The following is a 27,408-nucleotide window of genomic DNA, read 5'->3' as shown; positions in this document are numbered from 1 at the left end:
ATGAGTCCGACTTTCAACCTCATCCTCTTCAACCTCGTCTCTCCTCAACCACTCCTCCTCAACCTCAGCCTCGTCGCCGCTAAACCTCCTTCCTCAACAGATATGCCTAGAACGGTTTCCCCTAGACTGTTCTATCGTTCTAAAAACGGAGACGTTGAGAGGTGGGTTAAACATCAACTAGTTGTTGCTATTATGCTAATATTTAACAGGCGTATCGTGACCGAGAACGCCGAAAACGCCGAAAACGCCGGAAATGTTGAGACTCGGAGGTGGGTTAAACAGCAACTAGTTGTTGCTATTATGCTAATATTTTGATAGGCGTCTCGTGACCGAGAGCGCCGAGAATGCCGAGAACGCCGAGAACGATGAGGACGCCGAGAACGATGAGAACGCCGCCGAGCGCGCCGGCAGAGACGGCAACCCGCATGCTACAGTCAACAGTGCTCAACGGAAAAGGCAACGGACCGAAAAACGTCAAGTCATTTCAGTTGACAGCGATGCTGATCCCATTGATTCACGATTAAGACAACACTATTTCAGACATGCTACAGCGGTAGAAAAAGAATCAAGACGGGTTCATAGGCGTGTAGATGATTTTGATAAAAGATTAAATTCTTTGGAAAGAAGGTTTCGGGAGTCAATGGAGAGTCCGAGGGAGGGAAAGGAAGTAAGGTCTGCAACTACCATTAACAGAAAATGTAAATATTACCGGTTAGCTATTGAGAGAGCAAAGGGGAAACACCTCAAGTAACGGCTATAGCTATATGTAGTCAGAATAACCACAATTAACTCTTCGGGAATGATAATCTCAATACTCGTGACTCCGCGTGCGCGATTGTATATATTTGCTACCCCGCTACCAAACTCTGCGCCTACCTGCCTGCCTACCTCTGCGCCTGTCTGCCTACCTGCCTCCCTCCGTGCCTGACTGCCTCCCTGCCTACCTCCGCGCCTGACTGCCTACCCGCCTACCTACCTGCCCCTCCGCGCCTGACTGCCTACCTCCATACCTCCGCGCCTAACTGCCTGTCTGCCTACCTCCGTAAATTTTGTGAAGGACCAGGCGTAGATTTGTTGCAATTATGTGACGATTTGGTGTTGATTCGGGCATCGATTCGGGCATCGATTGCTGCCGAAGTCTGTAGCGGTGTCAGCATAGGCGTCAAAATACGGAGGCAGGCGGATACAGAGGTGGGATCGGGAGGGTATCAAATCCGACGTCATCTGCTGGCTCGATTAGTACTAGCGCCAGGAGTTCATGACAACATTTTGGAGGTGATCTGGCGGATCGTGGAGTTGGGTTATGCGGTTATGGGATTGAGAATCTGAGACCTGGGGATCTTAAGGGTGGGGATCCCAATTATTGCTATTATCCGACTTGGGAGTCCTAAATCTAGCATCTTGTGCGTTGCTTGATCAGGATTCAGGATGTAATCAGGCTCCGAGCAACACAAAAGCGCCTGATAACCGAATTTCCACCTTTGATTGATATCACGCAGAACATCACAACTACGCACCATACAAGAATCGGTACCAAGGTGTTGCAAAGAACGCATTTTTTGTCCGGGACTGTGGTCAAGGTACCGGAGGTCGTGGCAGCGGATAACGAGGAATCAGTACTCGCCGGCAGTGATAAACATCTGATTTTGTGCCAGGAATGCTTTCAGGTCTTCGCGTAATAAGTTCTGGAGTAAATTCTCGCGATCTCGGGCAGACTTTTGGGCAGTCATGCAAGGGAGTTAGATTGTCCTAGAAGGAAGATCGTGATCAGTCAAGAGCATTATCAGGATTCAGGATCGGACAGACAAGGCGTACCTAAATAGCAGTGGATAGTTGTCTTTTATCTCTATCAATTCAGTCATTCTTCATCTCTATTGTTTTGCGGGAGGTTCGGCCGAAGCGATCAACGTGAGCAAGTTCTATTAACGCCCGCGTGGATGCAGATTGTAAGCTTGTATTAGGAGGCTCTTATCCCACGCTAGACCCGATGAAGCGTGGCGCGTCGCGCTGGATAAGCCACATAATGTCAGATCCCGTTATCTCATTTATCAAATAATAGATCTCTCATACAAATCTACATGTAGTTCTTCTGTTATAGGGGAGTCAGCATCGACAGCTCAAGGGATGAATAAGCGAGGTCGGAATAGGGTAGAGAAGGGAAACGGGCACTTAGATTTATTTCTCTCTTAAACCTGTTTTAATATATCTATCTATCGTTACGTTCGCATAAGACTCAGATACCCAAAATTCGGTTCGAGAGAAGACAGGCTCTATTAACCACTTTTCTGGTTGTATGTCATATAAGTATGTAAGGCTTTTGACGAGGGAAGTTGCATACAAGTAGGGAAAGTCGTCAGCTCTAGGGCGGGTTGGGAGTAAAAAATAATGTTTCTCGGTTAGGGACTTGGCAAATATCAAATATCAAGCACCGCCCTTCCCTCTACCATCCCCGTTTCTTCTCACGCCCCATCTCCCAATCATCGAAATTATAGATTAATAAGCAAAACGAAGGAACGAAAGCCCGCAATTGAGCAGCGAAACCAGCGAAACCAGCGAAACCACTGCAGTGAAACCATCACGTTTCCAACAATATGGACCGCCATGGGAGAGTTTCATTTTGCCAGCACTTAGTCTTAGAATGTCTCACTCCACAATTCAAGCGTAGATACTTTTGTGAAATTCAAAATCTGACTATGGTGCGCACACTCTTAAAGGTGACACGGCGGCGTATGGATGTGGCTGCACCACGGACCCACGAGCCAACCAGAGGGCTCATTTCTAGTCATTTTTCTGCATCACTGCCACAACTCGATCGGGTTTGCTTTTCAAGGGGTATAAATGGGTATAATACGGTTCCAGTCTTGGCGCCTTTTACATACAAAAACAGCCTAGGTATTTCAATCTCTTATAACTTCATGACCATGATAGATATCGAAAATCTGTACGATAAAACTCAAGTTCATCACTATTACTATATTTTGATCTTACCGATTTTTTCTATTTTTTTTGGTGGTGAAGTTATAAGCGATTGAACTTCGTTACCTTGAAGAGTGGGCACACCATACTTGCACGCGGGGTGTGCGCACAACTCTGCCAATTCCGAACCACCCACCCTTCTCACGTATGTATGATCGGCAGACATCTCAATGGGTGGCACCCAACCCGGGCTTGACCCACCTTTCTTCCCTCTATTAGAGAGTTTGCGCTGCAGACCCAGGTGCGTGCCAAGTGCCGAATTGATCGAGGTCGACCCAGTTGCTGTGGAGAGTTTGCGGTCCATTTTGTGGGCCCTTGAACAAAATGGGAGTCTCGGCGTCTCGGCATGGTGGGGATATAAGAGGTTCTGTTGATCCGCTGGAATTGAAGACCACGAGCGAGCCTAATAGACGATGTTAGCTGCCCAATTCATCATAATAAGACGGAAGCAAAGGCGGGAAAAGCTACAGAGGTTGCGGTTGGCAGCTTATACGATCAATAGACACTTTGCGTTGAGAGGTCCGGAGTCTTTTTTAGTGCCGTTGTGGCTGTATAGCCAAGCCTTCTTTGGTCCAGGGCGAGATTTGACTCCAGTGCGGGGGTCAATCGACATGATTAGATCCTCAACCCTCGAATGCCCACAAAACCATCATCTTTAGTCCGATTGACACGATTTTTGATCCGTTGAGAAGCAGTATGGATCCCGAACACATCTATACCGATTTCTTGATCCAAATTGCGGAGCTTGAGGTGTTAGGGAGGGCTTTAGTAGAGGACAATTGACGGTGGAGAGGGCAACAGCGCGATGGTGGGCCAATCGACCTCAACACTCTAGAAGGAGAGGCGTGGAAAACCTATTTCAAGTTTTCAGAGGATGAAATATATCGCCTAGCCAACTGTTTGCATATTCCTGACAAGGTACAAAGCAGTGATTTGATTTCAGAGGAAAGAATCACAGCGTTATGCATGCTTCTAGCATGACTCGCATGGCCAAATCGATTGGCAGACCTGTACCTAAAATTCGGATGGAAGCCCGAAAGGCTTTCCCAAACCGTCAATACCCTATTACAATTAATTCACGATAAATGGAACCATCTAATCATATTTGATGCGGCTCGTCTGACACCTCAAAGATTGCATTACTTTACTTTGGCAATACAGAGCCGCGGGGCACCATTGAGTACTTGTTTTGGTTTTGTTGACGGAACTATTCGAAAAATAGCAAGACCAAAATACGGACAAGAGTCTGTATATAATGGTTGGAAACGATGTCATTGCTTGAAATATCAAGCAATTGTCACACCAGATGGTATTATTATTCATCTCTACGGTCCTGTAGAGGGTACAAAACATGACGCTGCTATCTGGCAAGAGAGTGGAATGGCCGACATTCTAGAGAGACATGCACATGCACCTGATGGAACTGGCCTGCAAATCTATGGTGATCCAGCATATGGCCTCAGCGAGCACTTGATTTCACCATTTCAAGGGGCTGCAATTACGAGAAATGAACAGCTTTGAAATAAATCAATGTCTAAAGTTGGGATCATTGTCGAATGGTGTTTCAAAGAAGTGCTGCAACTATTTACAGCTCTTGACTTTCCTCGTACACAAAAGGTACTCTTGTCCCCTATCGGCCGCCAATATCCCGTAGCAGTTTTGCTCCATAATGCACATGTCTGCCTCCATCGACCTCAGATACCACAGTTTTTCTCCAACCTTCAAGAAGACATAAACCTACTCGAGCCTCCAACATTGGAGGAAGACTTTCACTGACCTCTCGACCCACCCATACCTTGAATGAGTACATTCATAAGCTTCTCCATACTCTCATTCGTTGAGCGTGTGCTCTCAATCAGAACATCCAACTTCTCACTCAAGCACCGGTCCCTATCAGCCTTCTCACGTTCTCTTGCTGTAGTTTCTTCAGCTGCAATCTGTTCTCTTTGTGTTTTCTCCTGTATCGCAATCCTAAACTCCTCTGCCTTCTCACAAAGACCACCTATAACCCCTTCTACCTCCTTCGCAAACTGATTTTTTGAAGACCGCATTACTTTTTGAGCGGGCTCTGAGCTGCTTTCCTTGTCGCTATTGGTCTCCATCAAGTCTCTTTTCCTCACCAAACCTGTCTGAGAAGACTGGCGTACCTGTGCACCTTTTGCTTTTCTTTCCGCAATTTTTCCCTTCGCATCCTGTCTTATTAGATTATTATTGGAAACAGAATCATACAAGAGAACAATGTCAATCATATTCCGAAGGTGCTCGTTGACTTCCTCAACCTCTCCTGCTTTTTGGCGAGAGCGAATCTCTTCACTCCTGTGCCATTTGACTAACCGTTCCATACGGTCCTTACAGGAAATCCAAGAGCGAGTAATTCCCATTTGCATCAGATTATCCGCAACCCGCTGCCACCTATCCTCCCTTTTTCCAACATTGTTGAGAATAGGGTCATCGGCCAGAACCTGTTTGGCCAAAGCCATATCCTCCCATGCCTCCCAAACGGCACCCCTCTTTTTACTAGGAGTAGAAGAAGCAATCTCTGGATCCCTGCTCGCATCAGGGGCCGAAGGGCCTGACAAAATTTCAAACAAATCCATCTGCTATCTCGGTATTTTGGTATTTCTTCAAAGTGTTTCGACGTTTTGTTCCGCTGTTTCGTTCCTTCGTTTCGTTTGGAAGACACAACTATTCAATAGTCAGAGATTGTAGTTTCTATAAGGTAGATTTATATACCAATCTAGAAACAGTTGTCTGTCTCGATGTTTCGTTTCGGTGTTTCGTTTCGTTTCGTTCCAGTGTTCCAGTTTGCTGCTGTTTCGCTGTTTCGCTGTTTCGTTTGGGTAGTAGAGCTCTATTAAGCAGTTAGCTATGTAGCCTAGAAAGTGAACAGCATACATATCTGGTTGATGGTTGTGGGTGATATTTGATGCTTGAACTGAGTGCTGGTTGATGGTGAACAGGTTGAGCTCGCCACCCATGACATCACCCAATTTAGAGGTACCAAACACAAAGTGAAAAGCACTTCCGGACCTCGCACCCTGTTTCTTGGCATTTGGGGGGCCAGACCTCGCGAACCTAAAGTGTCTAATGAGAGGAAATAAGGTTTGAGCCGACCAGAGGGGCGTATAGAGTTGAATACGATTTCAGAGGAGGGCTGGAGATCACAGTTCAGGTATGACCAACAAACATGTATGCTAGATAGAGTCGGAATTAACTTTTTTTGATCAGATTTGCACAATCCGAGGTGGAACAGCTTGTAGTAGTTTTACAGCTGCCGGACAAAATCAAGGCAGATAATGGAATCGTTGAAGATAGAGTAGTGGCGATGTGTATGCTTTTGGCCCACCTGGCTTACCCAAACCGATTGACTGACCTTTGGTTCAAATATGGTTGGAGTCCCGAGAGAGTTTCACGGATATCCTCAACTGTTCAACTCATGATACATCATCATAGCCACAATCTACTATAGTTTGATAGTGCCTGCCTTACTCCAGAGAAGCTGGAGTAGTACGCAAGGGCTGTGCATGCCAAATGAGCCCCTTTGGATTCGGTTTGGGGATTTATTGATGGTACTGTATGTGCAATTGCACGTCCAGTAAGACGTCAACGTGCTGTTTATAATGGCTGGAAAAGGAAACACTGTCTCAAATATCATGTCATCGTTACCCCAGATAGAATAATTAGCCATTTATTTGGCCCGATAGCTGGTCAGCGGAACGATAATTATCTTCTGAATGAGTCCGGATTACTCAAATACCTCGAGCGGCATGCACCCAATACCAACAGCATCCCTCTACAACTATCTGGTGATCCAACGTACAGTATGAACAGACACCTACTCTCAACTTCACAAGGAACACGGATAACTAGAGATCAAAGAACATGGAATAAAGCCATATCCAAAGTGAGAATAGTCATTGAATGGGCGTTCAAGGAGGTGATCTGGTTTTTTGGATTCCTGGATTTCCCGAAAAACCAAAAGCACTTGCTACAGCCTGTGGGTTACAGTTTCGAGTTGCAGTTCTTTTACACAACATACATGTTATTCTCCATCGGCCCCAAATTGCATAGTGTTTTGATATAGATAGAGATGGAGGACTAGAGGATTATATAGAACAGCAACTCATTGAACCGTCCTCGTTAGATGGTTATTTTCATAATTAATTTCTAACATTATCATTTCTATCAAATCCACGGGCAAATAACCTCATCATGTCTGTCCACTCCTGCTTCCGCAATTCCCTCTCTCTATCTGCTTCTTTTTTTCTTGCCAAACGGTCCTCTTTCAATTCCTCTGCCAATGTTTTCAAACCAGAAACCAACTCAGAATGATACTTGGCGTCTACATCTCGCAATTCCATCAGAACAGCATTATCAGCATCCTCCTCCCTACTAAAGTCATTAAGCACCTTATCAATTCTTCTTGCTGTATCAATTTTTCTTTTTTTAGTAGAATGTGATTGTTCATTTTCTTCCCCACTCTCCTCCATATCACTTTGAGCTCTGATGTCATCTCTTTTACGAACCAAACCACAAAGTGAAGCATCTCGTACAACCTGTCCTTCTTCCTCTAGCCTTCTTGCTCACTCTACCACTACCTGCCATACTGATGGATCAATGCTACCTTGGTCCCACCTAATTACCAATTCATCCATATCTTGAATGAATTGGTTCACCTCCTCGTTGCCTCCTGTCTTTTGTAGTGATCGTGACTGATCACTTTTGTGAAGCAGTACAAAGTTCTTCATCCATGCCTGACAGGAGTCTGTACTTCTTCTAATTGCTTTAGGATGCATTTCAGATAGGTGAACCGATACCTCTAACTACTTTTCTGGAGTTCCCCCTCTGATGCAATTGATCGGGTCATCAGGAAAAACCTGCCTAGTCAAAGCCCTATCCTCCCATATCTTCCAGTTCACTGCCTTTCCTACAGGCCTTCCGATATCAATATCTGGTTGTGAAAATTGAGGAGATATAGGTTGTGGAGTTTGGTTGCACACCCGCATCTCGGCGTTGGTCACTGCATCGCGATATGGACTTCTGGAGGGACCCGCTGTAAGGCCTGGAGAAAATGCTTCTCCTGTGCTATATGAGTATCGGGGCACCTCAAGTTGAAATTGTAACAGGCCTGACATTTGTTCAGAGGGTTGGCTCTAGTTGTTCATTGGGTGGGACATAATAGTTCGCACTATTCTCAGTCTTCGCAGTCTTGAAGTCTTCGCAGTCTCGGCACTCTTTGCTACTATTCAGATCTCGGTACGGGTTCAAAAAAATCTGTTCGTGATGGTTTTATGCCTACTTCATGTTCTCCGCATATAGGCCCCTGCACTTTGGCGCCCAATCACTCTCACTATTGGCTGGCACCTCTAGTTCTGAAAATCCAGCTTTTAGAACTACAGCAGGTCGCATGAAGATCCAGGTCGACCAAATTCGGACTGGGGCGCCTTTCGCTGTAGCTGTGAAGCGATCTGGGTCTGCATTGCAAACTCTCTATTGTAACCAGATTTTGAAATTCACCAAGTTTTGCATTGCAACCATATTACACAGGCAGAAAAGTCTCTAGCAATTTGGCTTCAAAACCCAAAATACCCCTATCCCCCTACAACTACCCATCTACCCTGAACCATAAGTGGAAATGATAACCCCCTCCTCTTATTCTCCCCTTTTCCTCCTACACTGATGCAGGCTTGGCCTTTGCAATCCCCCAGCTCCTCAAAATGAATAAATGCCAAATCCTAAAAAATTCAGCCTTGAAGAAGCATTTCCACCTGCTGAAGACCTCCTCCAACACATCACCTGCACCTTCACCTACCAGGAAACAGCCAGCAACCCGGCCAAAGCCATCATCGGCCTCCTCTTGGGCCTCATAATCTAAATCGACAAATTCACCTCAGAGGTCAGTTCCTTGTCAGCAAGACACTACGCAGACATAAACCATCTCAACAACCAAATCGACATGGCAACCCCCCAGCAATGAACCACCAAACCTGCCCAGCACCCATTCATCAAGCGAGCTCTCACATCTGACACTCACCAGGGAGACCCACCCCCCCAATCATATATAAGGACGTCGACCTCAACGCCCCGATAGAGACTATCGATGCCGACGGAAACAGACGCGTCCTCTCTTACGCAGAGAAATTCAGCAGGTGACTTGTCAGCGTCTCTGAGCCTCTACCGCCCGTCCCCCCTTCAACAAGGAAAAGGCCAACACAAAAGTCACCTCCCTTCCTCCCCTTCTGGCAACCTCCCTACCGTCCAACGCCGCTTCTTTACCACCAGATCGAACTGCGCACCATTCACCAACCACCTTCACCTCGAAGCCAAACTCCCCCCCGAACTTGAAAGAGTCCTAGTCCACGTGGGCCTCACCCACCCTTACACTTTCCTCCAAGCCCAAATCAACCGTAACGGTACTGTTACTTGCATAGTCTCACCCTCCACCCCTGCCAAAGACATCGCCATATACTTCTCAGGCTTCCTCACTGTTCCAACTTCGCCTGTCATGCGGCTGAGAACCCCTTCAACGAATTCCAGCTGGCCCCCATCAACACTGACTACGCTGTCCACAATGTCCTCCTCTCCACCCTCTCAGAGTACCTAGACCTCTTTGTGTCAGAAATTGCCGAAGCTGTAGCTCTCGCCACAGGCGCCTCCATATCCCATGCCCTTTTCCTCTCCAAACCCAAAAACAGACAAGGAAAGAACACCAACTCCATCGTCATCTCTGTCTCCGCTGACGACACTGACAAGATTGGAGGGACAATCTGCCTTTTTGGCCGACCCCGCTGTTGCAACAAGCTCTGGCCCATCTCCCCCAACACATTATACCGCAAATGCGCTCGCCTAGGATACACCACCGAAGAGTGCCAGGCATCCTTTCCGACATGCTCTATCTGCTCCGGGAATCACCTACACAAAGATCATACATGCCTAAACCCTTCCTGCCCCAAGGAAGGTCACCTCAAGCCGGTCACCGACTGCAACCCATACCCCTTCTACAACTTTAAATGCGTTAACTGCAGTGGCCCCCATCCTACATCCTCCAGAGTGTGCCAATCCAGGCGATCCTACCTCAACTCCACCACCGCTGCCGAATCCCCCACCAACCAAAACTTCCCTACTTCCGAACCCTCCACCAACTAAAACTCTCATTCCCCACTCTAATCAGAATCGGTCACCACAGGCTCACAACAAAGCCCTGTAGATGCGGATATCAGAATGGATAATTAAATGCCAGCAAGGTCCTCATCTCTCCACTCCTCACCCCCCCTCTCAGAAACACAAAAATCAGACATATCAACCAGAGATCCTTCCGGTAATTCCCTTACCATAATGCAAGTAAACTATGTAAGAAGCAATTCAGTCTCCCTCTCTCTTGTCTCGTCTATCTCAAAACGTCGGCCCCTGCACAGAGTCGCAGTACAAGAACCCTTCACCATCCTTAACTACCCTCTCAATGTACCCTGATACGAATGCATCTACCCCCCTGTCCTTACTGATGAGGCCACCTCTGTGACCTTCTACATACACTCAGATTTCCTCCAAAACATCTCCTACTTCCCCATAAACTTCGACATTGGCGACATCTTCGGAATCGCAATATATTGGAAGAATCAAGACTTCCCATGCTCACCCGCTCAAATAGAGTTCATCAATGCCTACAATGGCTACCTGACCCTGGCTAAAAGATCCATCCCACTAGATCTCCTTTTCCGCAACACCCTAAACACGAACATCATATGCGGAGACTTCAACATCCACAACATATGTACCAAACCAATCCGCAACACAAACAGAAGGGAAGAAAATATATCCTCCCCCTATTTCACCGCCGCAGTCGCTCACTCCTACTCTTTACTCAATGTACGAGGAAGATTCACCCGAATCTCACCCAGTTCCCTTCAGAGAATTGAGTGATAGACTTACCCTTCACCAACCCTCCATACCTCAACCTTTTCTACTCCTGGTCCAACCGGTTACTGAACGCAGGGTGAGACCACACCCTCATCAAACTACAATTCACACTCTCACCTACCATAATGAGCCCCCCCTCCTACACTCCATACTGGAAGAAAGCCCCATGGCCTGAAATCCAAGCTACACTCCGCTCAGTCATCCCCCCCTCCCCCCGTCACCTACCCGATCGACCACTGGTTCGGAACTGCACTCGCAGCCATAACCGAACCTGTCATAGCAGCCACCCCCAGCAAGAGACCCTCCTAATGGTCGAAATCCTGGTGGTCACCACACCTATCAGATCTCAGACGAATCTTCAACTACATTGCATGTGCGTACAAAAAGGGAATGTCTCACCCATTCGAGTAGAAGGCAGCCTGCAACGTATACATCTCAGCCATCCAGCATGCCAAAGAAACACACTGAAACAAGTTCATCGCGCAAACTAACTCCCAACAAATATGGGCTCTTAGGAAAAACTCGACCAAAAGCAAGAACATCAAACTCGCCCACTTCCTCAATACCGCCACCCCCAACAACATCAACTAAGGCCTCATATTCCACTTTTCCCCCGCCCCAACATAATCCCACCCCTGCCTTACAATCAGGCTTCTTTCCTGATACCCCCAAAGTAACGGAAGAAGAAGTCTTTAAAGCTTTAGCCGCCTCCTCCAACAACTTTGTACTTGGCCCAGACACTTTCCTCCCCATTGCCTGGAAGGAATACACAGAGAAAACCCCTTCCTCATCCCCCAACTACTCACTCCCCTCCTTCGCAGTGGTTACCAACCCGTAGGACTGAAAAGTGCATTCGGGTAGTCCTATCAAAACCCAAAAAACCTGACAACAACTCCCCCACCCCATATCGCATCATAGTTCTTCTTGAAATAGTTCCAAAGATTCTCGAACGAATAATGGCCTACCGATTGCATATCTTCACCTCAACCTGATGCCTCATACACCCCTGTCAATGTGGATCTATCAAAGGCCTCTCAACCGCAGATGCTGCTACCACCCTTATTTACGAAACCAAACTCTTCCAAAGAGCAGGACTGAAAGTCTCCTCCCTCTTCCTGTACGTCAAAGGTGACTTCGACTAGCTCGTCCCATCCATCCTAGCGGACACCCTCCGCAACAAAATACCCCCCTATATATGGTCCAAAGGGTCCTCTCCTTCCTCTTTGACTGCAAATGAACCTCCCTCTTCCCAGGATCCCCTAAGGCGTTCTTACCGGTTGAAGTAGGCGTCCCTCAGGGCTCCCCTATCTCCCCATTCCTTTTCTGCATCTATGTTGCCCCTCTCCAAATCGGCCCATGCCTAGGCATAATGCTCTCCTACGTAGACGATTTTACCTTCACAGTGGCATCCCCATCCTACATGCAAAACATCACCCCACTCGAAGATGCCTACCTACAAGTAACAACTACAGGCTTTTCTCGAAACATCAACTTCTTACTCCCCAAAACAGACCTCATCCACTGGCATACCACCACAGATAGAGACACCCTCTCACACCTCCCTATCACCATCAATCAGATGGCTGGGACTCCAGCTTTCCGACAACCTCAACAGCTTCAACCAATTCTCCAAGAGATGCTCCTCTGCCCGAGCCTCCTTCGCAATTATACGAGGGTTCACCTGAGCAGACAAGGGCCTCACACCACTCAACTGCCGAAGACTAGCAGTCACCGCCATACTCCCATTGCTCACCTACGGTGCATCAGTCCTCATACCTACGTCACGAACCCTTAAACGCATCGAAACCACCTGGCACACCGTACTCAGATCAGTGATGAACTACTTCAGATCCACACCACTCACAGTACTACAGGCTGAGGTATCCTTTCCACCTCTCGACCTATACATTCATCCCTCCACTTACGATTTGCCACCTGTATTCAAGTTACATCACCAGCCTACAATCCTATCACTACATGCAGTCCGGAAACCTTCTACACCTTTTCCAGCTACAGGAAACCCTCCCACCAACACATCCTGCACAGAAAACCCAACTCACCCATCAATTGGAACTCCAACAAAACAGGAGTAGGCCCCCTCCCCATCGATGACCTCTGCAACTCCCTCCTCACCAACTCCCTTACATCCAGCGAGGATACCAACACCATCCACCCAGGCTTATGGCTCTCTATTAAGAAAGATACCCTCCAGTTCTGGTGAAACAGCCCCCTCCCAGACTACTATATCTTCGAGATCAATACTCGACCCCACCTCCACCTCTCCTTAGATCGCTTCACCGCTGGCCGCATATGCCAGATGCGCGCTCACAAAAGCTACCTCGCCGCTCACGCCTCATGAATGTATCCAGATCTCCCCCCCACCTTCTCCAGGTGCCTCCTCAAAGATGAAGAGCTTGAGCACGGCATACTCCGCTGCCCTGAAGGTGCCCCCTATAGAGCTACCCATATACCGTTCGCTATATCAATAGATGACCTCTGGTCAACTGCCATCTCTCTAGCAGCCCTCTCCTCATACATCAGAGCCACCAGGACATGGTTCCCCCCCCCAGATGGTCTCCCCAAATCTCTACCATACGATCTCTCATCCGACTCTGCCCTCACCTCGATCTCATCAAGCTCCGATCCTTCTATAACATAAACAGCCGCACACTGGAAAGGCCCGCAAAAACACCACAACCACTAGAACCAAATTGATTCTCCTCTCTTTTCTTATATCCTGAGATAAATATTGCTTAGCTGGTATGAAAATATATAACCCAAAGAACGGGACGACCGAATTTCTAAGTTTGATTTTCTTCGGAGGGAATGTCAGGGTTTCTTTTCAGTTATTGCTTCGTGTTTATATCTTTCCTTTGTTCACTTTCTTTCAGTGGTTAGGTAGGGGAAGGGTGTTGTTCAAGCCGTAGCGTAGGCTCCATGCCATATTCTTGTACCCATAAATAAATGAAACACTAATATAAAAAAAAAAAACCCGAGCTTGACCCGGGTAGCACCCCGCGGGTATGGGTTGAGTATGGACTCTTTTTCAACGGGTCGGGCCAGGTATGACTTATATTCTGACCCGAGTATACCCAGCTATTTCATTGGTGAGAAAAAGGGACTTTATCAGTAAAAAAAGATAATATATTTCAAATACCCACTATGGTAATTATCAAATATCTCCGAAATTACAGGAAAGGAATAGTATACCTCCGGATTTATACCTATATAGGAGGCAGATTTACCCGAGTAAAACACCCATAGGCTGGGCCGGGTCAGGTACAAATATTCTGAGGTCGGGTCGGGTTGATTACAGATTCTTTTGATACCCGGGTGTACCCATTGAGATGTCTGATGATCGGCAGGACAAATCGCGACTGAGGGACCAAATGGAGGTCAGAGCGGAAAATACCCTTTTTTATTCAGAATACCATCGTGACGGTCCACTCTGCTCCACGCCGGCGAGAGTATTGGCAAAATATCGTCTTGGTTGCGGTAATTCGAGGACTAATGGCTGATAGCTCAAAGACAGGTCACAGCAAGTATATATCTCCTTGACCTTGCTGCCTTCAAATCTTTCTTTTGTGGCTTACTTTGCATTCCTCTTCAGCTTTTCTTTCGTGATTTACATAGGGGACGCTATGAACCGGAGTGATTTCGGGGGTTAAGTTTAACCGCTAATGACGTTCCCTAACCACACTCTAATTAATTTTTCTCTATTTTGTTCGATAGGTCTACTTCTTCTCTACAACATGACAGTGCTGGATTAATTGTATCTTTTGTTGTTGTGGAGCTATTAATTTTCTAAAAGTTGGCTTTTTGGTGGGAGACCCAACCAATGCCGCGCTCATAATTGCCTATTTTGGAAAGTCATTGTCCGGGTTTAGCGGAAGGTTCTCGTTAGAGAGCGCCAAGAGGTTAACCTTTGCAAATTACTAGCGGTAAAATGATTAAATAATTACCCAATTGGGAAATTGATCATCAGGAATAGATCAATCAGTTACAGACATAACCAGGATTAGGTAGTAGACGAATCAACCTTGGTGCCACCGCCTGCGCACGTACTCTCGGCTGACCGGCACCTTCCTTGAAAGGTGAGTTTTGTGTATTCCGCTGTGAGATGTTTTAGCCGAATTTGGAATGTGACTGCATAGGATGACAAGGGGACAGTGGCGAGGAGTCCAACCATGCAGATTAGCGCCCAGTAATGGATCACCGATCAGTATCTTCAATTGGACCATTATTAGAATCTCGAACTTAGGCGAAAAACGCGGAGTGCAACTGAGTGCTATATGATTAACAGCATACCACCACAATCTTACAATTTATCTCGATACTGTGATTTTGGCATTTTGTCTGCATTCTTAACATCAACACTTGCTTGGTTGTCCTCATTATCACCAATCCTACCACCATGGGCTCTGCTCTATCAAAGTTGCGCCGCACTTCAAAGAAAGGCTTGAGAAAGAAAAAGGGTTCTCCACCCCCACAAGATGTGGTGCCGCAGGCAGATCAGATACCGGTGGCCTCGCGGGAGCCGGACATACCGCCCGATGAACGCAGCACCCTACGGTTCGTTCAGTCTGGCGATGCTACCAGGTAAGTTCTGAAGATGATAAGCCTCAAGCGAAAGTTTTCTAACTTCTATTGAAAAGTCCTCAAACGATCGATCCCCCCGAGTTTCCATCTCCCCCGGCCTTACCTACATTCTCATATCCTATAACGGACCCAGTAAGCGGCTATGGCAACAACACTTTTATCCAGATGCACCTAATGCCACCAACAATAACCTTTACAGAACCACAATTTGAGCCACCGCCTAGACCTTTAGCAGCACCGATTTTAATCACATCAGCAGAGAGCGAAGCCCCACACCGACACGCAGGACTCTCTCCAGCAACACGTAACCACGCATCTAAAAATACGACAACGTCAGACGATGTAATCGCTGATAACATCAAGCGGTAATGGCTCATCGGATCTACTAAAGTGTGAGGTTGGGCGATACTGATATCTCTTATGTGGCGTAGATCTTGGTTATGGGGCGAAGCTATAGCGATCTTGAAAAAAAATCCCGATGTGGAGTTAGACGATGACGGAGACAATACAGAGGCACCAGTTAGGAATTTAATCGACAAAGTGGAGGATTTGCGGAAAGCCGTTGATGAGAAAAGATTTAGTTTTAAAAATGCAAAGGGCGATGATGTGTTCATTGCCGACAAGATTTTTGGTCAGCTCAAGAAGTATGCACCAATAGGCGACATCGCTTTGCAGCATAATCCAGATGTGGTAGCATTAGTTTGGGCTGGGTTTAGGTTTCTCTTGGATGTTAGTATTTATTGAGATTGTAGTAAACTCCGCTGATAATCGACAGGAAGGAGTTGCGTATACCGAGGATCTTGCAAGGATCTTGAGTAGTCTGGGCTATCTTTCGTGGGTCATATGCTGTGGGGCAATTTATGAGCAGTTATACATAGATCTTGAACAAGGATCAATAACCGACATCCAGGACTGCTTGATCAAGCAATACGTTTCGATTTTGGAGTATCTTTTGTGCGCAAAGAAGCATCTAGAAAAGAACACGGGTGGTAAGAATTCTCTGATACAAGTGGAAAACAAATTTCCGGTACTAATGCGAAACTAATGAAATGATTTCAACCTCTGCTGAATAGTGCAAATCATGCAAAGTCTCTCTTCAACACTTGCGGACTTATTGCAAAAAATACGTGATTCGGAGGAAGAAACCAGAAAGCGGGCGGAAATAATTGAAAAAGAAGGTTTGAACTCTCTGGTACACCTGGGAGTCCGTAGTGTCATATACTAATACCCTGCTCAAGCCGCCACTATGGAGCGATTAAGTATACTGCCCATGCTTCCTTACGTTCGCGTCTTCTAGGCCCTAACACCAGATGGGATTGTTAGAACAGAATAAATCACGCGTAGAGCTTGAGCGGCAGCTAAAGGATGTCAGGGGACAATTGAGGATGGTGGAGACGACCTTAAATTCTTGCCATGAAAGCATTAAGCGGCTTCGCCAATTTGTTGACAGTACGTCTGTACGCAATTCTACCTTACTATTTAACAATCTAACCTAAGAAGAGCAAATCATAACTACCACTTTAGACTGGGTGTCTACAACCCAGTTTGGGAAGATTCACTCGGAGCATTGTCACCGACGGGCGGCTGACACATGTCAATGGCTGACGGAAAACCCTAAGTTTGGTGACTGGATTTCTTCCAAGTCTTCATCCTCTGTCCTATGGCTTAGAGGCGGTGGTAAGAGAGTCTTTCAGGTGCTGTACGTAGTGGTTTTGCTGATAAGCTGATTTTCTTCAAGCTGGTACTGGAAAAACAATCCTTGCGTGAGCAATGAATGTCTCCCGATTTATTTCATCTTTCATACTAAGACAATCGATAGATCCTTTGCAATTGAGTTGCTGAAGAAGAATACGCTCTCCACTGATGCATGCGTGGCATACTTCTACTGTAGTATACATGATGAGGAAAGATCTAGCCCTAGTTCCATCCTCCGAGCTCTTTTGAGACAGGTTTGTCTTGCATACTCGCTTGATGGACTACCACGCGCGCTGGTGGAACTAAAGGAGCAAAAGGAACGGGAGTCTACTGATATATTAACTGTCAAGGAGAGTACGGATCTTATCATTGAGCTCTCTCGACAGCTCAGTGGCGTGTGGGTGGTAATCGATGCCCTGGACGAATGTCACCAAAGCACCCGGAAGGATCTTTTTTATGCCCTAGAAGCGATTGAAAAGGGGGGGAGAGGAATTCGAATATTTGTCACGGGCCGTAACGAAGGAGACATCATTGCTTACATGAACGATTATGAGGACTATCTCATCGAGCCCCAAGATAACCTCAAAGACATTCAACGCTATATCAAAAGTGAACTTGATGCGCTATACAAGGATCCTGCCAAGAAAAGCATGGTGGACGAAATGAAGAGCCGCGAAGGGGAGATCCTGAAAGCGCTGCAGGAAAATGTTGATGGAATGTATGTATGCCCCAATTATAGTTATAGCCTCCGGGCTGCATACAACCGAATTATCAATCAGTCACCAATTAGAGTTTCACGTTTCCTGTTCTAACGGATACAGGTTCCTTTCGATTCATCTTAGGATGCAGGCATTAGCCCGCGAGACAACAATAGAGGGTGTAACGAATACTCTGGCAGTGTTTCCGCAAGGCCTGAGTACTATGTATGACGAAATATTCAGGAGGATCGGACAGCAAAGCACTACAGACCAAGTGTCTGCTCTAAAAGTGATCAAATGGCTATACTACGCGATAGATGACTTTTCCCCAAAAACGATTGTTCAAGCAAAAGACAATCTTTCGTTAGCTGCAGACCCATCTGAGGAAATCATGAAACGAAAGATTGACAATGTCCTCCACGTGTGTTGTGGACTCATAGTATACGATCCCGAGACGGGCATTCTACGCTTTTCTCATGCCACCGTTAGACAGTATCTGGACGAAGGGCCCAAGGACTATGTTAAAGGAGGCCAAGAGTGGATCCTCGATCGTTGCTTCTCAATTCTTACGTGCCCGTCATCCGAGCGTCCAGACCCCAGCTCTTTAACTTCCTTCCGTCAAGATTTGTTCACTTACTCAATGCGGAATTGGGGCACACACCTTCGTGGCACCAACCGGGTACCTTCCTGGTCCAGTTTTCTCAACCCCTTATCTCCCCATTACGAGTTCTGGGCACACAACATAGGGATGCTTATTCCTACTCTCAAGGCTCCTACAGGGGAAGCTATTACTCTGGTCTGGGCAGCTTGTTATTACAGACTATTCGATGTCGTTGAGAGAAACCTGCATACCTTTACACCTACCTCTACAAACTCTGCCGGACGCACACCGTTACATTATCTCGCTGAAAAAGGCGACCTCGACCTCCTTATGAAATTGGTTGACCAAACAAATGTTGATTTAAACGTCAGGGATGAAGTGGGCCTTACGCCACTCATACTGGCAGTTAAATACAATAGGGCGGAAACTGTTAGCTTTCTACTGCGTATAAAGAGACAGTCCGTTGTTCCCCAGATGGGCGGTGGTGACGCCGGTACTACCCTCACGCAGATGTCAACTTACTGTGATATCAACCTAGCAGACAAGAATGGCCTTACCGCGATTCACCATGCTACAGCGGAGGGGCATAATACAGTTTTAGAGTACATCCTCCGTGACCCACTACTGAATATCAACCACAAGTCTAAGGCGGGGGACACGGCACTATCTCTAGCTGTTGGTGAGGGAAATGAACTAGCCGTACAGGCCCTTTTGCAGCATAAGGACATCGACCCGAACTGCACAAATTCGCGGAGCGAAACACCTCTTATCACTGCTGCTCGGCTTGAACATCGAAACATACTAGAGCTTCTCATTGAACATGAAAGGATTGATGCAAATTGCGGCATGGGATTAGATAACCTATTCATAAAAGCAGCGGAGGGCAATAAAGCATGGCTAGTCGAGTTGTTGTTGAAAGGCAAAAATATAGATATTGAGCGTCGAGGAGTGAGCGAGTGGACTGCCCTATATAATGCTGTGGAGTCTGGTTCATTGGAAGCGCTGAAGCTGCTCCTGTCTCATGGGGCAGATGTCAATGCATTAACTAAAGACTCATGGGCTCCCCTCCACGCCGCCGCGTGGAAGGGTAGGACGGAGATGGTCAAGTCTTTACTGTCTCATGGGGCAGATGTTAATTCCGCGATAGCAGACGGTTGCACTGCTCTGTATCTGGCCGCTGAATTTAACCATGTAGATTCAGTAAGAGAACTCCTATCGCATGGAGCAGACATCGATCACGCAAGCGATACAGGTTTCACTCCTCTACATATCGCGATTCAAAAAAACAGCATGGAGTCAGCACGGGAACTCATAGCTCATGGGGCAGACGTCAAGGCGACAACTAAAGATTTAAGGACTCCCCTCCATAAAGCGGCGTGGAGTGGTAAGACAGAGATAATCAAGTCTTTACTGTCTCATGGGGCAGATGTCAATTCCGCGATAAACAACGGTTCCACTGCTCTGTATCTGGCCGCTGAATTTAACCATGTAGATTCAGTAAGAGAACTCCTATCGCATGGAGCAGACATCGATCGCGCAAGCGATACAGGTCACACCCCTCTACATATCGCGATTTCAGAAAACAGCATGGAGTCAGCACGGGAACTCATAGCTCATGGGGCAGATGTCAATGCATTAACTAAAGACTCATGGGCTCCCCTCCACGCCGCCGCGTGGAAGGGTAGGACGGAGATGGTCAAGTCTTTACTGTCTCATGGGGCAGATGTTAATTCCGCGATAGCAGACGGTTGCACTGCTCTGTATCTGGCCGCTGAATTTAACCATGTAGATTCAGTAAGAGAACTCCTATCGCATGGAGCAGACATCGATCGCGCAAGCGATACAGGTTTCACTCCTCTACATATCGCGATTCAAAAAAACAGCATGGAGTCAGCACGGGAACTCATAGCTCATGGGGCAGACGTCAAGGCAGTAACCAAAGACTCATGGACTCCCCTCCACATCGCCGCGTGGAAGGGTAGGACGGAGATAATGAAATCTTTACTGTCTCATGGGGCAAATATTGATTCCGCGGTAGAAGACGGTCGCACAGCTCTCCATATCGCCGCTCAATTTATGCAGACAGAGTCCTTACGAGAGCTCCTTTTAGCTAGTGCAGATGTCAATATGGTGGCCCATGATCCGAGGAAGGATACAAATCATGCAAATGACAGCGACCGTACTGCCCTTCATTATGCCTGTGAGTCCGGTTCTATCGATGCAGTCAAGGTTCTACTAGAGGACGCGAGGATAGACGTTAAGCCTCGCAACAATCACGGTACAACACCACTGTTGAGTGCTAGTGAAAAAGGCTATACCGAGATTTTCAAGCTGCTTCTGGAGCGCTACGACAAAACCGATAGACTGCAGGAAATGGACGGCGACGATGACACCCATCTCCTACTCGCTGCGTCATCGGGCAAACTGCGAATCGTCGAACTTGTCTTGGAGAGGAGGGGACACGATATTAATCACCAAAACAAGCTCGGTCAGACAGCGTTGATACGGGCTGTGATTAACGGGCACACTGAGGTTGTGAAACGATTGCTGAGAGAGGACGGTATCGACGCAAATATCGGAATAAAGGATATATGCCTTAGAGCTCTACATATCGCCGCTGTAAAGAATCATGTAGAGTGCATACGAGCGCTCCTCTCACATGGGATAGATGTCAATATCGTGACCCAAGAGCCTACGAAGATTAATCCAGATGACGGAGATCACAGCGGCCGTACTGCCCTTCATTATGCCTGTCTGCACGGTTCTATCGATGCAGTCAAGGTTCTACTAGAGGACGCGAGGATAGACGTTAAATGTACCAACAATCACGGTTCAACACCGCTGTTGTATGCTAGTCAATATGGCCATATCGAAATTGTTAAGCTACTTCTAGAGCGCTACGAGAAAACCGATAAATTGCAAGAAATGGATGCTGACGGCGATGGAATTCTCATGTGTGCTGCCTACGGTGGACATACCAGTATGATTGAGTTTCTATTAGAAAGAGGCGGGCATGATATCAACTTCCCAAATAAACTTGGGAACACGGTCCTAATACGCGCGGCTACGGAAGGGCATACAGCGGCCGTTGAGCTGTTGTTGAAACAGGAGGGAATTGACGTTACACTATCGAACAAGGAAGGGAAAACCGCGTCTGACGTTGCGAAAGAAGGAGGATACGAGGAGATTATGGCTCTGTTGAGGCCACATATGGTTGTGGAGGAGGCATGAACTGGTCAGGCGGCGATATGTTTTCGGTTCAGGCTTTCTTGTTAGTATGCTTTCTTGTGAGTATGCTTTTATGTGGGAAAAATCGTTTTGTTGTGGCTTTGGGACAGACAATTTCTTATCTATTTTGTTGTTTTTCACATAATGCCTCGAGATTATCTATTTCCACTATATCTGTTTTTGAATATGCTAGGTTTTTCTGTTTTTCTTACGAATTTGAACTTTGTGCGGTGTGTATGCAATGAAATGTCTTTTATCTTGAAGTTCCCCAAAGCACGTGCACCCTCGTCCTCCGAAAAGTATAAATCTGTGTTCCCGGGCACCCCCGATCATCCGAAAATATAGAATTGCGAGCGATGTCTTCCCCATCCATGAGTTCTCACTAGTAAGATCCCCACTCTGAAGCCAAGCGTTCAACGTACTTCTGCGGGCGGTGGCCCAAAGGTACTGCTCCTACACATCCACCTGCCGGAGGAGCGCACACCCCCGGCAACCCAACTACCCTTTCGCTGAAGCCTGGAGGTTTGAACTACGCGACCGCCGCCCCCGACTCCTTTTCAGAGTATGGTTGCAGTGGATTTCACTGTGTGCAATCAGGTGCCGCTATTTATCCTGTCCACCTGTTCTCAAACTATACTTACACCGTGAAGCAGTATCTATGCCACTAAACACAGCACGTTCAACAATAAAATGCAGCCACCTCGCAGCTAGTTCTGTTACGGCTCATCCACGAAGCCAGTTTATCCACGAAGTTTGGTGAGTGAACTAGTTGATCCAGGAAGAGAGATATATATCGGAATGTTTCAGCTCAGTCAGGAAAATTTCGGTCAACTCACGAAATCAGCGGTAAACTGATAAGGAAGAAGGTTCGACCGTGATTGCCTACGCGGCAAAAGGAAACACCCAGGCACCGGAGGAGTACGCTGTAACTGATCCCACATAGAATTACATCACGGTCTTTAGGGGGTGGGGATATATTCGATTTTAAAATCAGCTCACGAGGATACAAATATTTTCTCCGTAATAACCAATACTTCCTGACTGAACTGGTTCACCCACAAAACTTCGCGAGTGAACTGTCTTCGTGAATGAGCCGTAACACTTCCATGCACCCCTCCCCCCGCAGCGGTAAAATCCGCGCCAAATCAATGCGGGGCCAAACCTCACCCCCGGTTCCATTTCCGCGCTACTCATACCGCGTCTCCTTTGCACCTCCGTAAGTGAAGCTGACACCCAAGCCGACGCCTAGAATTATCGCCACTCAAGGAATTCCCCTAACCTTGCCATTCATCTCCCTCTCAGCTTTATGGTCATCCTCGGACCCCGGTACCAGCTACTCAGCCGCTCTCCTCATCTCGGATTCGTAGTGGAATTACTAGCAGAGATATCGACGCGCTCAGCATTTTCCACCTGTTAGATCTCCAGGCTCTATAATATGCACTGGTTTGCCTTCCATGGGAGGTTAGACTTTGAATTGCGTTGGGTAGCTATGGGTGGCGCTGAAGCTTGTCATGTGGGTGTAGATGTACGCCGGTGGGAGGTCCGAAGCGCGAGCTAGGGAAGATCGAGGATGTAGGGAGATCAAAGTCCCAACTTCAGATCGCTGGATAAACCTCGAGCATTCGCAGGTTCAGAAACGCTGATCATGAAGGTGCTTTTATCGCATCCCCGCCCAAGCAGCCTGATAACCGGTGTGGACTTGAGAGGGCGGCGGAGATGCTCGACCGCGGCCGCTCCCCCGCATCCGCTGCGGGCATGCATGGGAGTGGCGGTGGAGATGAATCTAGAGCACAGGTCTGGTTGCTCTTTGTGGCTCTGGATTGTGTATTAGGTCTGATGAGAAAGAAGGAAAGGAACTTCACCTTGTTCACCTTGGTGGTAAGTATGCTGCCAATATCGATGATAACTATTGGAGGGTGGGAAATGACTTCGTTAATGCAAAAGTGAGCTATTAGCCATACTCGTACCGATTAAGAGCCACACATCACGCTGATTGAATATCGTCCACCTCATACTCACGAGCCCCTGACACCCAAACGTGGATCCCATCACCCCCCACAATGATAGTGGTAAATGTATCGAGTGATAGATTATGATGCATGGCGTGACCTCGGAACCGAGTGATATTCTATGACACGGGTCTTTCCGAACGCCGTGCTCTCTCGCGGAGAGATTCGCAGAACGGGAAGAGAAGAAAGGCGGTTGGATTGTTCCCTGTGTATTAACAGCATGCCTGTGGAAGGGCAATGAGCGTGGATCTTGATAGGATAAGGCGCGCGGGGGTGGGTTTTGGTTTCGTCGAGCCTCAAAAGGGAGGGAGCAAGAGAGAGAGGTACATGAACAAAAACCCAAGGTCGTGTATTCCACAGAGAGCTTAAGAAGGTCATAGCCTAATCTTTTGCGCCTGCCCTTTTTGACCGCGCAGGAGAGAGGCCAGTCAGTCCGTATTTGCGATGCGCCGAGGGGTAGGTTACGATCGAGACCTGTCAGTCTGCTTCTGCAATATGGCGAGGGGTTAATACACATAGCTAGCAATCGAGAGGTAAACTTCTTACTTCTAGCAATAGAAAAATACATGCTCTCGAGGTATTCACCCGGAAAATGTGCGGGGTGGGATCCGGAGGTGCCAAGAGAGATTTTACGGCGGAGGATAAGCTGGTAGGTGCACGATAGAGCACTGCATTGGCAGCTGTGATCGATTGATTGCGTAAGAGGGATTGCACTCGCTCTTCCGGTGGCATTGGAGCGGTGTTTTGACTGACTCGCTGGGAATGGAGATATCTACAGCTAGCTTAGGTCAGCAGCGCCTGGTATATGCATAATATGTAGGTTTTGGGGACTACACAGACCGGTGGAGTCTGCGCGACAATATGTACCTTGATAGTTTCTGGCTAAAGCCTCGTGACGGGGTTAGCGCAATTAGCGAAGGTACTGTGTATATGTACCTATTACCATATCTTCCGACTCGACTCAATTTAGAATATTGATATCCTTGTAAGGAGAAATTTCCTCTTTTTGTATCAGTAGATGGCAACGTCCCCAATCGTCTTCTAGCTCTCCAGCGTCATCTAGCACCAATGGCAATTGTTTACCTTTCCGAGATCGGGAGTACAGGTCCGATGGACCGCATTTTAAACACCCTGTCTGTGCGTAGGAGTATATCCCAACCCTCCTATAGCCTTAAGTGCAGCAGCACCTAGCACAATCCATCCTCATCCATATTTAATATTCTTCGCCTCCCACTCTGACATAAACATCAACGCCGCTCACCCCCGGTGGATCAAGACGGCTACTAGCTGTCCATTTTCAAATCTTCCGGAGGTTTGTGTCACCTCTATCATATCCTGCTTTCGGCGGGGAGTAATACAGCACTTTAAAGTCTGACCTACCACCTGTATCCCCTCGCCAGCATCCGCACACCCGGGGTGATCGAAAATCCCAGTTGCGTGCATCCTACCCTGCTCTCCCCCAGGAGCCTATACTAGAGACTCTCTCAGTATACCCACAATCACCAAAAAAGAGTTATCCGGCGCTTCCCACCGCCCCTCCTCGTAAATACGAAAAACCGTATGCGGGACATCCACATGTTTCGAGTGATATTCGGGCTCCGCAGTCGAGTGAGAATGTGTGACCATGTAACCACCGGGATCTTCGAGAATGCGGTGGATTCGTTTGCGCGTGGAGTCGGTATTTAGATGTGTTATTTGTGAGGTGAGAAAAAGAGAAAGGTTGCGAGGTGGGGTAGGTCGGATGCATCACAGGCCATCACTCGCGCCTTGGCGGGGTGTAGTTGTTGGAATTGTGTTCCGAGCCCAGGAGCAAAGTCTTAATACTCATATGAGTATTAGTATATATGTCAATATGAAGTCATATATGGACTGTTCTAGGCACAATATTGTTGTATAAATATAGTCTTGAAATGCCCCCTGAATTATAGTTAGGCAAGTCAATTAAGAAAGTCACAGTCTTCCGCATTTATTATTATTTATTATTCTTCACTACTATTTATTTTCAACAGGTTATGAGCGCGGATAGCTCTGACTTTCTACTTACCTCATTCTTTATTTCTCCTCGCTACGACAGCTTACATTACGTCACTACAACGGTACCTGTCAACGCAGACTAACGTTGAAGATGACCACGAGTTCCCTCCTCAACCAGCCAGAAGGCTCCATATTTAGGAGTATATATGGAAGCACTCCTAAATTGACCACTACAAACTATCATGAATGGTGTGCAGCCATAAAGCTGATGTTACAAGCAGAGGATGCTTTGAATATAACCTTGGGAAGTGAAGAATTACCTTGTGCTGGACGCGCCGCGGCGATGTCGGATTATCGAAAACGGTCTGGCATTGCTGCTGCTATGCTAAGTAGCTCTTGCACAAATGGAGTTAAGCACTATATCAGCCAAATGACGAACCCAATGGAGATATGGTTGGAACCGTTGACAGAGACGAATAGTGCCAACACAGGTATCGGACATGTCACACTGAAGAGACAATTCAATACTCTCAAACCAGAAAACAATGACATTCATACCTCCTACATCTCCAAGCTACTGAGCCTCTGTAAACAGCTGTTGAACACCGAACGGCCCATTACCGATGACGATCTTATCGATAAAATTCTCAGCACTTTACCTCCACACTATGATAGTGTTGTGGATCTCATTACACACAAGACACAAGGTGTAGAACTTACAATTGACTATGTTCTTGATACACTAAAGAATTGGTCAGTTGGTTATACCAACCGCTTATCTCAAGTGGGAGCTACATCAAACTCCAGCAGTATAATGACAATGATGAACGCACTTGTCGCCGACGGTAACAGTAAACCCAACTTCAAGAAACAAAACCATCATCACCATCAACGAGGACGCGGCGGTCATCGACGATTCAACAATGGAAACAGATCTCAAACCTGCACAATAAAATGCTACTATTGTACAGAGAGAGGCCATGGGATCTCAATCTGTTCCTTCAGAAAAAGAGCATTGATCCATAGGAAAGAGCGCAAAAAAGCCAAGAAAAACACATTCAATCAACTGAACAACGAAGACGATACAGAATACCAACATAACGATGGCCAAGCATCAATTCCAACAGTTGTACAAGCATTAATGGCAACTATAAACAACATATCTACATACAAAACCTCTGACTGGATTCTGGACTCTGGTGCAACTCATCATTTTGCCAAATATACAAAATGCTTCATTCCTGGTATGCTCCATGGGTTGAGCAAGCACTTTGATGTTGGGCTTGGTTATGGATCCAAAATACCTGCCATTGGTGCAGGCGAGATAATTCTTAAGCTTCCTGCAATACATATTACAGTTGAAGCTCTACTGGTACCACAAATAAGTAATTCACTCCTGTCAGTCGACAAGCTTTCTGAAACCCACAACAATACCTTTCAGAATGGCATCTGTACGATAATGTCACTGTCATCGCCCGACAACTACCATATGTGCAATCAAGTTAATGGAGTCTACAAACTCAGTCAGTCAAGCCAAATTATTCAAAGACCTCACAACGCAATGGTTGCTACAGCTGTCAATACCATCAGCAAACCTGCAGCCTTCACCAGATGCCCGGGGCACTTAGGGCGCTCAGGGCACTTAGGACGCTCAGGGCACTTAGGGTGCTCAGGGCACTTAGGGCGCTCAGGGCACTCTGTAGGTAAACCA

General features: G+C 47.0%; 5 protein-coding genes across 5 annotated transcripts; 3 read left to right on the top strand and 2 right to left on the bottom strand.

Annotated features, from left to right (window-relative positions):
* Window positions 1-751, top strand: H6S33_007214 (uncharacterized protein; the record flags this gene model as incomplete). Its single annotated transcript, XM_044838571.1, has 3 exons — window positions 1-161; window positions 210-269; window positions 319-751. 3 exons carry the CDS (start codon window positions 1-3, stop codon window positions 749-751), a joined length of 654 nt encoding a protein of 217 aa, XP_044689378.1.
* A 3,994-nt stretch (window positions 752-4,745) lies between these two features.
* On the bottom strand, window positions 4,746-5,573 carry H6S33_007213 (uncharacterized protein; the record flags this gene model as incomplete). The annotated part of the gene is made up of 1 exon (XM_044838570.1): window positions 4,746-5,573. The coding sequence occupies one exon, from the start codon at window positions 5,571-5,573 to the stop codon at window positions 4,746-4,748; it is 828 nt and encodes a 275-aa protein (XP_044689377.1).
* Window positions 5,574-15,307: 9,734 nt separating this feature from the next.
* H6S33_007212 (uncharacterized protein) lies at window positions 15,308-21,717 on the top strand (the record flags this gene model as incomplete). Its single annotated transcript, XM_044838569.1, has 11 exons — window positions 15,308-15,492; window positions 15,549-15,857; window positions 15,924-16,221; window positions 16,268-16,481; window positions 16,566-16,670; window positions 16,731-16,751; window positions 16,816-16,941; window positions 16,993-17,169; window positions 17,231-17,255; window positions 17,312-17,905; window positions 18,009-21,717. The coding sequence occupies 11 exons, from the start codon at window positions 15,308-15,310 to the stop codon at window positions 21,715-21,717; spliced, it is 5,763 nt and encodes a 1,920-aa protein (XP_044689376.1).
* Window positions 21,718-23,295: 1,578 nt separating this feature from the next.
* On the bottom strand, window positions 23,296-24,844 carry H6S33_007211 (uncharacterized protein; the record flags this gene model as incomplete). Its single annotated transcript, XM_044838568.1, has 8 exons — window positions 23,296-23,529; window positions 23,586-23,620; window positions 23,682-23,947; window positions 24,198-24,211; window positions 24,270-24,501; window positions 24,591-24,605; window positions 24,660-24,725; window positions 24,807-24,844. 8 exons carry the CDS (start codon window positions 24,842-24,844, stop codon window positions 23,296-23,298), a joined length of 900 nt encoding a protein of 299 aa, XP_044689375.1.
* A 1,004-nt stretch (window positions 24,845-25,848) lies between these two features.
* H6S33_007210 (uncharacterized protein) lies at window positions 25,849-26,650 on the top strand (the record flags this gene model as incomplete). The annotated part of the gene is made up of 2 exons (XM_044838567.1): window positions 25,849-26,458; window positions 26,550-26,650. The coding sequence occupies 2 exons, from the start codon at window positions 25,849-25,851 to the stop codon at window positions 26,648-26,650; spliced, it is 711 nt and encodes a 236-aa protein (XP_044689374.1).
* Between the last annotated feature and the right edge of the window lie 758 nt (window positions 26,651-27,408).

This window comes from Morchella sextelata (assembly GCF_020137385.1).
Source record: "Morchella sextelata strain SCLS chromosome Unknown scls_22, whole genome shotgun sequence".
Classification (NCBI taxonomy): Eukaryota; Fungi; Ascomycota; class Pezizomycetes; order Pezizales; family Morchellaceae; genus Morchella; species Morchella sextelata.
The sequence above is the reverse complement of the archived record's forward strand: the minus strand, read 5'-3'. Positions and strand labels throughout refer to the sequence as shown.